Here is a 16,148-nt window from a genome sequence, read left to right on the forward strand (position 1 = left end):
ACTACAATAACAGATATCCACAAAACAATTACGAAAGGCCCCGAAACCCTAACAATAGAATGCGAAACAGCGACAATTACAGACGCAATTTTTCGCAAAATCAACAACAGAACAGGTACAGGAATGGAGCATATAGTTCCAATCCTCGAAACATGGGATATAACAACCCAAGAGACAGGCTAGCTATAACCCATTACAATGGAAATAACACCAATGCTAGACGAGTCTACATTGCTCAAGAGGAACAAGAGCCCGAAAATGTTTGGAGACAGAATTCTAGATTGAATTCCAATATGGCCCAAGGCAGAGAAACTTACCTTAGCAACAGAGGTAACAATTTTTTAGGAGACCGAACACAGTCCACAACAGATTGCCAATCCTTGCAGTAAATTTATCTGCATGTAACTATGTCAAAATAAAACTTGATATGGCTAATGATGAGTATTCAACTCTCATTGTGGACACAGGAGCTGACATATCACTATTTAAAGTTGATAAAGTCAAACCTAAACAACAAGCATATACGGACGAAAGAATAAATCTGACCGGAATCTCAAACAAAACAATCAGCACTCTAGGCACAACCATGACTAAAATACATTTTAAAAATAACTCATTAGAACATAAATTCCATTTGATAACGAAAGATATTGAATTAAATGCAGACGGAATTCTAGGAAGAGACTTTTTTACAAAACACAGATGTAACATTGATTATGAACACTGGTTATTAAATTTCATGCATGAAGGAGAAACAATCTCACACCCAATCGAAGACAGTAGAGAAAGAAATTTTATGCTACCGATGCGAAGTGAGGTAGTACGCAGGATTTATTTACCAACATTGACAGAAGATTCAATAATTTTCTCTCAACAAATCCAAGCAGGTGTATTTTGCGGAAATACAATTATTTCCAAAACTAATCCATTTGTAAAATTTATAAATACAACTAACGAAAATGTAGTCATCAATGAAAATAATTTTTTCCCTACAATAGAACCACTGAGAAATTTTTACATCCTAAATACAACTGGTAGCAAGCCAATGAAAGATAATAGCCGTCTTAACAGTATTTTAGAAACCATCAAGATTGAAAACATTCCTACATATGCACAGAAAGAATTTAGAAAAATCATAAATACATATTCAGATATTTTTTGCACCGAAAATGATCCAATCACTACAAACAATTTCTACAGTCAGGACATAATACTTAAAGATAACATTCCATCCTACATACCCAATTACAAACAGATTCATTCTCAAACTGAAGAAATAAACAAACAAGTCCAAAAGTTGTTACAAAATGACATAATAGAACATTCTGTATCATCTTACAACTCACCGATCCTTTTGGTACCAAAGAAATCGGATGACGTTAATAAAAAGTGGAGATTAGTCGTAGATTTTCGACAATTGAATAAGAAAATCCAACCAGACAAATTTCCATTACCACGGATTGACACTATACTGGATCAACTAGGAAGAGCCAAGTACTTTAGTAGACTTGATGTCAGGCTTTCATCAGATCCCTCTCGAAAATGACTCACGCAAGTTTACAGCATTCTCAACCCCGTCTGGACACTTTCAGTTTACCAGAATGCCATTTGGATTGAATATAAGTCCAAATAGTTTTCAGAGAATGATGGCGATAGCCATGGCCGGGCTAACACCAGAACTTGCTTTTGTATATATAGACGATATAATCGTTACTGGATGTAGTGTACAGCATCATATCAGTAATTTAGTTAAGGTTTTTGATAGACTTAGGAAATATAATCTAAAGCTTAATCCGAATAAGTGTAGATTCTTTAAAACAGAAGTAACATACTTAGGTCATAAAATAACAGATAAGGGAATTTATCCGGATGACGCAAAATTTGATACAATCAAAAGCTATCCTATTCCAACCAATGCAGACGAAGCAAGACGTTTTGTCGCATTTTGTAATAATTATCGTAAATTTGTACAGAATTTTGCTAAGATTGCAAAACCCATCAATAAATTAATTAAGAAAGATGTTAAATTCGAATGGACCCATGAATGCCAAGAAGCTTTCGATAAATTGAAACAAACTCTACTTTCACCTACAATTTTGCAATACCCAGATTTTACCAAACAGTTTATAATTACCACAGATGCATCGGATATGGCATGTGGTGCAGTACTATCACAAATTACGAATGGAAACGATTTACCAATCGTGTTTGCGAGTAAAAGTTTCACACCAGGAGAAAAAAATAAGCCAATTATCGAAAAAGAGCTTACTGCTATACACTGGGCAATCAATTATTTTAAGCCTTACGTTTATGGTCGAAAATTCAAAATACGAACAGACCATAGACCATTAGTATATTTATTTGGTATGAAAAACCCTACTTCTAAGTTAACTAGAATGAGATTAGATTTAGAAGAATTTGATTTTGAAATAGAATTTTTAGCGGGAAAAGCTAATGTTGCAGCAGATGCACTCTCAAGAATAGTACTTGATTCTGAGAAATTAAAAGCATCAATCCCCAAAAACAAAGAAGCCGCTCAAACCGTACCAATAAAAAGTACGATATTAATGGTAACAACCAGAGCAATGACAAACCAGAAACGAAACGAAACAAAAAAGGAGTGTCATAAAAAGGAAGATAACCAATCGCGGCTTGATCAACCAGCGATGTGGCAAACAGATAAACCCACAGAGGTATCCAAACTATTGAAACTAAAGTCGACAAAAACAATGAAAGGAATAGAACTCGAAATATATTATCACAAAGAGAATAAAGCGCTAGGGTCGATAATAATCCCCATAAAAGAAAATTCACATGGAAATGGAAGTCAAACATTAGAGTTTGCTCTTCTAAAAATGTGTAAAATTGCAAAACGATATAAAAGAAACAAAATAGCTATGTCTAATGAAGACATCTTATTCAAATATTATTCCCATGAAACCGTAAAGGAAATTGCCAACAAATCCATTTCAGGTTGTAACATCATTCTGTACATTCCAACTAGATGGATAACAGAAAGGGAAGAAAGGCTGAGAATAATCAACGATTATCATATGACCCCTTCGGGAGGACATATAGGCCAATACAGACTATATTTGAAATTAAGAGAAAAATACAGATGGAAAAATATGAAGGAAGACATAACAAAGTTTGTGAGAAATTGTCAAGCATGCATAGTTAGTAAGACAAATAGGCATACGAAAGAGGAAACAGTTGTGACGACAACTCCCTCGAAACCATTTAGCGTAATTTCAATAGACACAGTAGGACCATTACCCAAAACCGACAATAATAATCGTTACGCAGTAACAATTCAATGCGAACTCACTAAATATGTAGTAATAATACCGATTATTAACAAGGAAGCAAATACAATAGCAAGGGCTTTAGTCGAAAATTTTATTCTTACTTTCGGAAACATCTTAGAAATGAAATCAGATCAAGGATTAGAATACAATAACGAAATTCTTAGCAAAATCGCTGAAATTTTAGAATTAAAACAAACCTTTGCTACAGCATACCACCCACAAACAATAGGATCTTTGGAAAGAAATCATAGATGTCTCAACGAATATTTAAGATCATTTTCCAACGACCACCATGATGATTGGGATGATTGGACAAAATTTTATGAATTCGTTTACAACACCACAACCCATACAGACACCAACTATACTCCATTTGAATTAGTTTTTGGCAGAACAGCTTATTTACCCCAAGAAATATTCAAACAAAAAGTAGATCCAATTTATAATATCGAACAATACTATAATGCAATGAAATTCAAGCTTCAAAAATCACACGAAATAGCCAGAGGAAATCTTATAGCTGCAAAAGAAAAAAGAAAAGTTGCATTCAATGAAAAATTAAACCCCATACACATTAAAATAGGTGATGAAGTATATTTATCAAATGAAAACAGAAAAAAAATTAGATCCATTATACATAGGACCATTCATAGTAACAGAAATTGAGAATACTAATTGCACCATTAGAAATTGTACCACACAAAAGGAAACAACAGTACATAAAAACAGGTTAATTAAATATACAGGAGAATAACTTCAATCATTATCATTCCTTACGTTATTCTACTAAAAGGGGGGAGGTGTAGCATCCCTGCAATAAGCACATCTGCCAGCAGTATGCTAACACATTGCATACCCTATAGGCGAATAAAGAAAAGGGTACAGGCCACACACACGACAGTTGCAATTAGCATAACCTACCGCATACCGATGCAACAACCCAAGTAGGTCATAAACAACCAACAAGATAGGAAAACCATTAACCATAGCACAACATTTATTGTTGACACCAAGGCCATACGCAAAATAGAAAATGGAAGAGCTTTCACGCAATAACATTAAATACGGAAAACACATTGTAAACACGAAAACCCAAAACCCGGAAGAACCCAACAACCTCACATTTGTGAAACACATGATGGACAAATGTTGGAGGGACAGTAAAAGAAATTGGTATAAATAAATCTGTTCGAAAAGCAAAGGTAGACAGTGCCGAGTTACAGCTTGTGACGGAGCATGGTACTGATGCCGCTCGAGATACAATCATCAGTAACCTTACGTGTCTCATTCTATTGTAACTAATCGGTGTCCCCCTACCCGAGGTAAGGCCCGATATAGTTCTCAGCGCGCAGTGCCTAGTCGCGCCTCACTCCACGTCCGAAATCGCGGATATGCAATTCTGCATTTCTGCGCAAAGCGCCGCGCGCCGATCGGCCCCGTTAGTATCGCGGGTTACCCTAGTTATCGAGTGCGTGTGTCAGCGATAACAATCGAGTTCAAAATCCGAACCTACCACAACATGTTTATTTAATAGAGTACATTGGCGGAACCCAAAATGCAAAAGACAGCCGGACGGACTAACATTGTCAATTTACGCTACAGAGTTCAAGAGTGCACGTGTTTTTAAGGCATTTTTACTGCATTATGGTCAGCAATTTTATCTTATATGACTTTAAAAAGATTTTAACTAATTTTAAAATTACGTTTTATTAACATTCAGACGATTTTTCAACATTTTGCAAGTTTTAGCCCACCTTCGGGGGCATTGCTATTGTTGATGTTGGTACCTTGGGCAGCATATTGGTTGTCACACCTTCACCAAGAAGAAGAAGAAGAAGCTCACGTAAACAACATGAGAGAAGCCGCTGCAGAAACGAACGAGTTTTATCTGCATTTATATGAAATGCAGTTGTTTACATGTTGAAAATAACAGTGAGGAGTCTTCTGCATCTTCTGCCATTGCGAATAAAGCCTTATTCGCTTCTTTATCACCGTCATGTTCGTGCAACCGGTACCACCGTCATGATCATGCTGCCGGCAGAACCAAAGGAATGAAAGAAATGAATGTGCTTTTTTACCATGATACAGGTTCATCTTGTACTAGAAGAGGGTCCTTAACCTTTAGATGATCCTTTTACATCGCACAACAGCTCCAGTGCCATCTCGCAGTGGTTAAAATAGGTTACAATTTTCATCACCGCATCCGACCTATGAATGTGCATGTGATATTCTTCGTCGTGGAAGTTAAATTATTATCGCACGTTTGGTTGCAAGCAGAGCTCTTGTTACATTATATTTGCCCCTCTAATATATTGACAATAGTTTACGTTACAATCCCAGGAAAACAAGACGAGACAAACTCATGACGGTTTGATGACGGTAATGATGATGCTGTTCCACTGGAATCAGTGTCCGAAAATGCATGTAAAATAGAGACTATTTATACCTCCATTCAATTCAGGAAACACTTTTCGCTGAGGCCGAGGCTTCAACGAAACCAAAATACATACCGACCTTTAACTGCACCATCAATTTGGTGCATCTAACGCAAATTCATGACGAAGACATACACAGCAGTGCATATTTCGCTTGACTCCATCATGGGTGCTTTTATAGCCCTATATTAGCCCCCAATTCAACACAGACGTGAAAGACAAATACATAACATACTGAAGATTGAGACACACGCAATAAGAGTTCGATTCTAAATATAGACGGTAAAATGATTGAGGGATGCATAGAAGGAAAAAAGGACCAAGAGGGAAGGGTGAGAGGGGAAGGGGGGATGAAGCTGAAAATTTTGTTTTTGGCAGCGTTGCCAATTTTTTGGCTGCGGCAAATGTCAAAATCGGTCTAAACCCTCGTTAAAAAGACGTCTTTCGGCGGTCTAACGGCGGGCGGTAAGACCGCCAAAAGACGCCCAGCATGCAAAAGACAGCCGGACGGGCTAACATTGTCGATTTACGGTACACAGTCGAAGAGTGCACGTGTTTTTAAGGCATTTTTACTACATTATGGTCAGCAATTTTATCTGATATGGCTTTGAGAAGATTTTACCTAATTTTGCAAACACGTTTTTTAAACATTCAGACGATTTTTCAACATTTTGCAAGTTTTAGCCCACCTTCGAGGGCATTGCTATTGTTGATGTTGGTACCTTGGGCAGCATATTGGGTGTCACACCTTCATCAAGAAGAAGAACAAGAAGCTCACGTAAACAACATGAGAGAAGCCGCTGCAGAAGCGAACCAATTTTTTCAGCAATTGTGTGAAATACAGTTGTTTCCATGCAGAAAATAACAATGAGGAGTCTTCTGCATCTGCTACCATAGCGAAAAAAGCGTTATTCGCACATTTATCACCGTCATGTTCGTGCAACCGGTACCACCGTCATGATCATGCTGCCGGCAGAACCAAAGGAAATGAAAGAAATTTATGTCGTATGAATGTGCTTTTTTTACCATGCTTCAGGTTCATCCTGTGCCCGAAGAGATCCTTAACAACGTAAATGACCCTGTTACATCGCACAATAGCTCCAGTGCCATCTTGCAGTGGTTAAAACGGGTTACAATTTTCTTCAGCGATACCGATCTCTGAATGTGCATGTGATATTCTGCGTCATAAAAGAGATAATATAATCGCACGTATGGTTTTAAGCAGAGTTCTTGCTACATAATATCTGCTCCTCTAATGTATTTACAATAGTTTACGCTACGATCACATGAAAACAAGACGAGACAAACTCATGACGGTTTGATGACGGTACTGATGATGCTGTTCCACTGGAATCAGTGTCCGAAAATGCATGTAAAATAGAGACTATTTATACCTCCATTCAATTCACGAAACACTTTTCTCTAAGGCTGAGGCTTCAACAAAACCAAAATACATACCGACATTTTACTGCACCATCAATTTGGTGCATCTAGCGCAAATTCATGACGAAGACATACACCGCAGTGCATATTTCGCTTGACTCCATCATGGGTGCTTTTATAGCCCTATATTAGCCCCCAATTCAACACAGACGTAAAAGACAAACACATAGCACATTAGAAATTCAAACACATACAATACGAGTTCGATTCTAAATATAGACAGTAAAATGATTGGGGGATGCATAGAAGAAAAAAAGAACTGGTAGGGAATGGTGGGAGAGAGGGGCAGGATGGAACCAAAAATTTTGTTTTTGGCAGCGTTGCCAATTTTTTGGCTGTTGCAAATGTCAAAACCTGCCTTAGCCATCGTTATTCGGGCGCCCGAAGGTACCAATTTCGGGCGCCCTGCGGGAGCATTTTCGGGCGCCCTTTCGTGTGACGTTTGGAGCTTGGGCGTCTTTTCAGTGACATTTGCGATTTGGGAATGAATTCACATAGATATATTACCAGGTTGGACAATCGTACGGATATGACATAAGATATGTCAAACATATTGAGGGGTAGGAAATTGCTCTTCTTTAACAAATATGTGAGCAGACGTTGACCGGGTTCAATGGTAAGTTCTCGACAAGGTATGACAAATATTTTACTGTTAGGTTCGTAGCTACTATTAGCCTATGCTCGAAGACGGGATGCTGCTGAATCTGCGAAGAAATTAAACTGCAAAGTCCTGCGTGAAGAACCCTAGCGGTTAATGGTCGGGTTAGTTCTCTACAAAATGTGGAAAATAGTTTACTGTTAGCTTCACAACTGTTAGCCTACGCTGGAAGACGAGATGCTGCCCCTGCCGCGATATCCGATCAGCCGGTAATAAATCATTCGATTTGAGATGTTAGAATACAATCATAGCGTGTTTCGATGCTCCTTTTCAGTGGAGGAAGCAAACATCATCAACAAACACCGCCAGAACATTGGAATCTGCTAATATATCGTCCATGAAGCGCTCAAATGGCTGGCTTGGGTTGCACAATCCGAATTGTATCATTGTGAAAATAATGAACGGAGTAATACCGGCAACCTAGAGATGGATTGCAACAGCTGAGACACTTTCTTCGACCGGAACGAAGTGGTATGTAGATCATGGGTATTTGCAACGGGTCTCGGGTTATTTTTTAAGCACTTTCAAGCGATTGATGAACCAGTGGTTTGAATTTGATGCAGCCTGCATGATGTGACCTTGCATTGGAAATGATTTATTTATCGTAATTCGATTACCCACTTCCCGGTGAACGAATGATTCAGGCTAGGTTATAACCTTGCCCGGATCATATTCCGCATGCACAGGGGACAGATACACAGAGTAACACTTATTTATACCCAATATGAAGGCTGGTCTTTTCATATAAAATATGGTTAAACCCTTTTGCTTCAAGCCGAATAGGATTGGCTGTCGCCCTTAATTGTTAAAAGAATAAATGGGAATAAAAACAGAAACTTTTCCAATGACTGGAAAACTTTCAATATTTAACTGTTTAACTGTTTTATTTAACTGCTTTTACAAATTCCGTTCAGTTGCCGAAAACTCGATATTCAACATAAAATGCTTTGTCAAGTTACGCATTGTCGCATTTGACATTCCAACACATGCTTCGGTTCATATTAATTTATAATGATTTGAGTTGTCTATTCAATAGGTTTAATTTGGATTTATTTGTGGTTTGTGCGATTTTTGTTATAATTGTGACCTGATCGAAACCTTGTAAATAAAATGAAAATGAAATGTCTGAACAACACTACGCGCAATACTTAAAAAAAAGTGGTATTTTGTACCGACGAAAGCGACTCCTGGACGAACTGAGAAAAGAAGATATAAGTCATACTGCCGCAGAGCTACCATTTAACCAAACTGATGATGGTTTGTTTTATTGTCTATTATTTGGTCTATTGGTTAAAATTCATCAGTAATTCGTTCTTCGTTTAAAGGAGCGTCCAGACTGTAAGCGTAACATACGCTCGAATGGTTTTCGAGCAGAAAATCGGCGTTTCTGGCAACCAAATTGACATCAAATTGCGTTTTAGGATGATTTGGCAACACTGAACGGACCGTAACAAGTGTGGACGCAATTTCCCCCGCGTAGCGTAACAAGAATCTATTTTATTGCTGAAATACATTATTTTCGCACAAAGACCATGGGAAAAAGTTTAATTCCGTGCTTAGATCAACCGCCAATGTTTAAAAATTGTTTCCGGTGCAAAACAACTCGAATTTGCTAAATTCGAGCATATGTTATGGAGCGTCCAGACTGTAAGCGTAACATACGCTCGAATGGTTTTCGAGCAGAAAATCGGCGTTTCTGGCAACCAAATTGACATAAAATTGCATTTGGCAACACTGAACGGACCGTAACAAGTGTGGACGCAAAACCTCTCGCTCTTATACGATGCTCCGTTTCATTCTGCTAGAAATTTCTTGTGTTTGAATAACAGTCGAGTTCTTTTGGCGGTTAACACGTTCGCGCGCATGCTGTATTTTGACACGTTTTTTTGATTATATTGCTTTGGTGAAGAGAGTTTGTTTGCGAAACAAGTATTTCCTTAAAGTTTCAAGTAAAAAATGGAGCAAATTGCTGTGGAATTCGCCAATGCTTCGCTTATAATGGTTAGCGCTGTGAAAGAAGAATGCGACCGTCACCAAGGCCGAGAATATTGGATGCGGCCGGTTTTCTTCAACCGTGCCGGAGACGGCCAAAAGTTGTTGGACGACCTTGTGGAGGAGGAATGTCATAAAACAGTCCGCAATTTTTTAAGAATGCGGAAGTGTGACTTCGATTTTTTGGTTGCTGCCATCGGACCAAAAATCCAGAAACAAAATACCCATTTACGTCGCCCAATATCTGTGCAAGAGCGGCTTATGATAACCTTACGATATCTTGCAACTGGTGAGGATTATACAAAGTTGCAGTATTTGTTTCGCGTGAGTAAACCTTATTATAAACCTTTTACGTACTGTGTACATTGTGGAATTATTTTTGATTTTGTTTATTTTAGGTGTCAAAGCAGTCTATTTCCACCATAGTTCCGGAGGTGTGCAAATACCTGAACGAGGCGCTGCAGGACTACATGAAGGTATATTTTCCATTAAAAAATAGAAATTTCTGGGAAGCTGTGTTGGTTAGCCGATAGTAAATGTATACGATCATCAAATGTAACCGTGGCCGGCCAATTAAATAGTCGTGGTTAATTAATCAATCGAACCTAAAATAGGAAGCGCAACTTTAGTGATCGATATTCTCAAGTGCTGGCGGTTTTGTAAGTTATATTTTGGTTAAGTCTTGGGTCGCCCTCTCTCTTGTTGTGTGGCCAGGCTCGAACTGAATTGATTCATACAAATTAGAATCGTACTAACTAACTTAAAGAGAAGATAAAAGTGATAGTAACTAATTAATTCTTAATTTTATTTTGTTTTCAGTTACCATCATCTAAGGACGAATGGCTAGCTATATCGCGAGAGTTTGAGCGAAAGAGAGGCTTTCCTCACGCTATAGGAGCAATTGATGGGAAGCATGTGCGGATTCAAGCACCCAATAACGGTGGTAGTGATTATTACAACTACAAAAATTTTCACAGCATCGTTCTTTTGGCTATCGTCGATGCTAATTATAACTTTTTGTATATTGACGTTGGTGCCAAAGGGTCTGTATCCGATGGTGGTGTTTTTCGGAATTCGAGAATTCACGAGAAGTTTGAGAAAGGTGAATTGAATTTGCCCGAACCGGAGATTTTGCGATGCCCGTACTCCGTAAGTGTGCCGTACATGCTATTAGCGGACAAGGCATTTGCCTTCACCAAGTATTGCATACGGCCTTATGGAGGATATCATCCACGGGGTTCGATTGAAAGAAATTTCAATTACCGCCTGTCCAAAGGACGAATAATCGTGGAACAAACTTTCGGAATTTTGAGTAGCATGTTCCGAATTTTCCGGAACACTATTATGCTACAACCGACTGTCGCAAAAGAAGTAGTGAAAACTTCTACTTATTTGCTTAATTTCATTAGGAAACGTAATCAAAACTTTCCGCTGTTTGCCTCACATGATGAAGTGCGACAAACAGCAGACAATCACGACACGCGTCATGAAAATCTTTCTTTAACACCACTTGCCCCAATTTGTACACGACCAGCAAATGGTCTTGTTTCCATGCGTAACCATATTGCGCATGAACTCGCTTGGAATTAGTTTTTTCTTCTTTTTTTCGATTTTAATTTGGATTATTTAACATGCATTCTTACTTATTTGTTAGTTTTTTCTTATGTAGTTACTAAAGTTAGCTTTTTAATCATATATTAGTTAAGGATACCTTAGTTAAGTTTATTTTTCCCTTTTTTTACTAATACGTCATAGTTCTTTTTATCTGACTTACAAGTTGGCCTATTTGAATTATTCTATATTCAGTTACTATTTCTCGTACCGTGATTTCAGTACCCTTAACTAAACTAACAGAAGTATGGTTTTTGTCCCAGGGACTTTGTTTATTTGCTTTTTAATGCTGTTCGAGGCAATGGATACATAAAAACAGGAGACTTGAGATTCGAGTGATGTAAAGCACTACTATCTGAATTAGCACCGACGAAAGCTAAAAGAATTCTCCGCCATACCCGCCAGAAATGCTATAATCCCCACGCACCACCATCATCGATTTCAAAGCCGTAGGCCTCCGTGCTATATCATAGTTCACGCCGATCTATGGGAAATCATGCAGCAGTACAGATTCTTCGGAAATTAGAGTATGTCGAATGAGCCGAAGGAGTCGTTCGAATCTCACTGGGGAATAAAACACAAGGACGTTCTCTCCCGTTTGCTATTCATCATAGCTCGATACCATGCGAAGTACGGATTTCGACATCCGGGACACGATTTCCATCCCTTCCCTGCGGATGACATCGACATCATTGGACATACGCTCTGGCGCTGTGCGAAGCGAGCACGCGACTGAAGCGTGAGTCCTTAAACATTGGATAGATGATTGAGGAGATAGAGTTGATAGAGGCGAGAGTTCAAAATATTAAGTCATGATGTTGTGCAAAACAGGTGTAAATAAATGAAATATTTATATTTATCAGTAATATCCTCTTGAGTTCAGTAATACAATGCTTTTTTAGCACCTAACCTATTCCTCTCCTGAACATTCCTCTTCTAAATATTCCTCTTCTAAATGCTCCTCTTCTTCGATGGTTTGCTCACTTATAGCTAAATCCCTAAAATTATCTAAAACGGACAATAATTGACGTTCTATTTCGTTCCTTTCCGAGGGAACCTTTTCATCCATTTTTTCTTTTAAGTATGATAAAAAAGAATCCGACCCTACATTGCTGTCCAACCTCTTATTTATTTTTTTGCACAATGTATTATAGTTATTCAGTGCTTCAGCAAAGAGAGGATCAATGCTCGTTGGTGGCCGCGGTAAACGTCTTACAGGTTGACGGTTGCTGGTAGACGCAACGGGTTCCAGCTCGTTTGTGTGCATAATGTTTGGACTTTCGGCATTTATGGGGGGTTGAAATTCCGGGTCACGCGAAGCACATGGTTGCTCCCCAGTTCCCCAGCTCAAACGCGGAATCCGAGATCTTGGTTCAGGTTGTTGGTCTGGCGAATGGTCATTATTGTTGCTAGGACTCAGAGTTGGAATGCGTGACCGTTTTTCCATCCGATGGACAGTCTTTTCTGAACAGACAGGCATCTGGAAATATAAATAATATGATTTAATACTTCGATATATTCTAATCAATATATTTAGCTATCATCTACAAAAGAAGAATAGATTACTTTTTCTCGTTGTGTTTTTCATCTGAAGAGAATTTAAAAAAAATCTAAAAAAAAAAAAAAAATCTGGAAAAGGCGAACTCATCCTTTTAACTGCTTTATATGTTTTTGATGGCGATTGCATAAAGAACATTTAATTACCGCTTATTGTGAGCATAAATATGTATTGAAAAAATGTTTGTTTCTAATTTATTATCCATTTTGTCTGTATAATCGTCTAAAATCAAACATTTGCAGACAAACGTGACTAACAAAAGGTCACTTTTTTTCTTAGAGCTTTACGAACATGTACAGCATTGATGCGAACATCCACTGCAAGAAGTGCAGTATCTCCGGATGAATTTATAAGAATAAAAAATTCAGTACCATTTAAATCTCATAGCTAGGATCAAGAATCCCATCCTTTTTTCTCTTAGTAATGATAGTAATCATAATGACTAGTAATGATAAATTAAATAAGTAAGCAAGTAAGTAAGTAAGTAAGTAAGTAAGTAAGTAAGTAATGATAAATTATTGTAACTTACTGAATCTGACGTTTCTCCAACCTTATCATTTTCGTCCACGAATCCCATCGCTTCGAAAGCAAACCATCGTGATGATTTGCTGGTAACCGTTGAAGCTAAAAGGAATAAAACTGTTTTAGATTTTTTATGTAATTTTAAAACTAAAGCTTCCACGACATTCGAATAGAACGTGTGATACATATATACACTATAGCTATATACACTATACATTAAAACTCCCCATTTTTTCTGCAATGATCTTACAAGATGTGTTATGATGATCCATCGTTCATGTTACGTAGGTAAGACAATATCATACAGACAATCAGATTATTTCTCGCCAACGCCCCAGCAGAATAGCGGGGGTTTTGTCTTCATGTGGATCCAAGTTAATTTTGGCGTGGAACACCTTCCAAAGTTGTATGCTTCAAAAGACGTGATGCACGATACGCACAGCATTCTCCTTTTTGTCCATATGGTGACTCTTCGACGATCGATTACCGAGCACTGAGCCTAGAGGCAACTCTTGACAGCATAGCGACTGGTCGAGTGGGGAAGCGCATGGTCATCATGGATGGACATCTCACGTGGTGGCATCACTGAAGGACCGATTTTTGGTAAATGCTTAGTTAACGTTGGTGTCTCAAAATCTCTATTCTACAATGGCTTTATCCGAAAAGTCGAAGACAATCGTCTCTCGGGTAACACCAGCGAATGAATAACCAATGCATATCGATATGATGATCCAAATCAATGATGATATCACAGGAAATACTCACCGGATCCTGTCGGTAGCGATCGTAACCTAGCCCGGATCGTACGGTACGAACTCCGCAACTTTAACCAACCGTCCTTGGCTTCGTTAACGCTGATGCCCAACACGTTGGCTACTTCAATCCACAAATCATGTTTTTTTTGCTTGTCCTTGTATGTTGCATTGGTTTTTTTCCAAAGCGCAGGTCTGGATTGCACCTCCGCAATCAAAGAGAGGCATTGTTCTTCATTTAATTTCGACTAAAATACAGATTTAGATAAAATTTTCTCACAATTGCTGTAACGATATATTTATATTTACTTACAGGTTTCTCAGAATATTCAGTTTTGATATTCATTTCGCAAATATATTTCTTCACTTAATAACACCAGCACATGGATTTACAAAGAAAAACAAAACTTGTGGTTTCAGCTCGTCTGCTCGACTGTGCTCGAAAACTGAAAATTCGAGCATATGTTATGTTACGCCAAACTACGGATTCGACATTTCGCTATTCTGGTTTTGTTACGCGTAACAAGTATAACATAACAAAATTTTGTTACGTATAACTGTTATGGTCTACAGTCTGGACGCTCCTTTACGGTACGGATTCGACATTTGGCCATTCTGTTTTTGTTACGCGTAACAAGTATAACATAACAAAATTTTGTTACGTATAACTGTTATGGTCTACAGTCTGGACGCTCCTTAAGGTGTAGTGAACCCACGTGGCAAAATCCCACCCATACATATACAAAACCTTCTCAATAATTTCTCAATACCTTCGCGAAAGGCGTCGTTATTGAGAAGGTTTTGAACATGTGTGCGTGTTCGTGTCCCTCCGGCGTTCGTGTCCTCTTCGGGTATCGAGACATATTTCTTTCCATGTGTTAGTGTTAGTTTTCCCTTCCATTTCTTTCGTTCTTTCGGCGACAAAGGAAACACAGTACGATACACTTGCAACACGAAATAATTAACTTTAATTTTATTATAAAAATATTTGTTACATTACTTTCACACTATTTTCACTGCACTTTGAACAACCAAAACCAAGAAATAAACGAACAAAAATTTCCACTATTACGGCTGTATGAAAGCAGCCTTCCCTCGCTGTGCACATGACTGTGCGGATGACGCTTCCAATGACGCCGTCGGTCGCTCCTGGAATCGTCGTCTGAAACACAAGGAACCAGAAAAAAATGATATTAGAAAAGGTCCCAAACATTATCTTACACTTTATCTTACCTTATGCAACATGATGCACTGATATTTTACTGCTCCACGGCCGACTTACAAACGTCCATCATGCAAGCTGCTTCACCACAGCTGAGCACAACATTTACCGACGGCCTCACGGACTGTGTGCATGAGTGTGTTCTTCTTTCGCTCTCGATCTTTTCCGATCGCGGTTGCAATTGCCACTACACATTGACAAAATTGAGTAAAAAAACAGATTCGTATTGCTCGATACGGTAAATTCGACACCAACACCAGAGCAAACGCGCTAAATTTCGTGTCCGTACAGCAAAAACCGAACGCAAACTTCGGGAAATGTCATATGGGAATGTACACCCCCTGGGCAAACAAGTTCTCGAACCTGTATGCAACCCCCTAATGTCGGTTCACATGGCTTCAGCCTCTTGCAAAATTAGGGGATTCGTTATATGAAAATAGGGGAAAATTAGGGGATTCTGCTACGTGCTCCTGAGGGTGTGTGAGTGAGCGTTTGCAGCCCAGGGGTATGCATGTGTGTGTGAGATCGCTCGGAATGTGTATGTAGTGGTGATATTCGTTTTCGTTTGCCCAGTTGATAATATTTTCATTGAAAGTTTAATAAAAAAAATGATTATTTTTTATTGACTACATTTTTACATTTCGTTT

General features: G+C 38.4%; 1 protein-coding gene across 1 annotated transcript; it reads left to right on the forward strand.

The window, feature by feature from the left end:
- Window positions 1-9,995: 9,995 nt before the first annotated feature.
- LOC128307489 (putative nuclease HARBI1) lies at window positions 9,996-12,449 on the forward strand. Its single transcript, XM_053045369.1, has 4 exons — window positions 9,996-10,160; window positions 10,235-10,312; window positions 10,656-10,985; window positions 12,438-12,449. Exons 1-4 carry the CDS (start codon window positions 9,996-9,998, stop codon window positions 12,447-12,449), a joined length of 585 nt encoding a protein of 194 aa, XP_052901329.1.
- Window positions 12,450-16,148: the final 3,699 nt, after the last annotated feature.

The sequence above is a fragment of the Anopheles moucheti genome (assembly GCF_943734755.1).
Source record: "Anopheles moucheti chromosome X unlocalized genomic scaffold, idAnoMoucSN_F20_07 X_unloc_1, whole genome shotgun sequence".
In the NCBI taxonomy this organism is placed as follows: Eukaryota; Metazoa; Arthropoda; class Insecta; order Diptera; family Culicidae; genus Anopheles; species Anopheles moucheti.

Coding starts and splice junctions, on each gene's coding strand:
- LOC128307489 (XM_053045369.1), top strand. CDS start 9,996: ATGCGGAAGTGTGACTTCGATTTTTTGGTTGCTGCCATCGGACCAAAA. Junction 10,161..10,234: donor AGTTGCAGTATTTGTTTCGC/GTGAGTAAACCT, acceptor TGTTTATTTTAG/GTGTCAAAGCAGTCTATTTC. Junction 10,313..10,655: donor CGCTGCAGGACTACATGAAG/GTATATTTTCCA, acceptor TTTTGTTTTCAG/TTACCATCATCTAAGGACGA.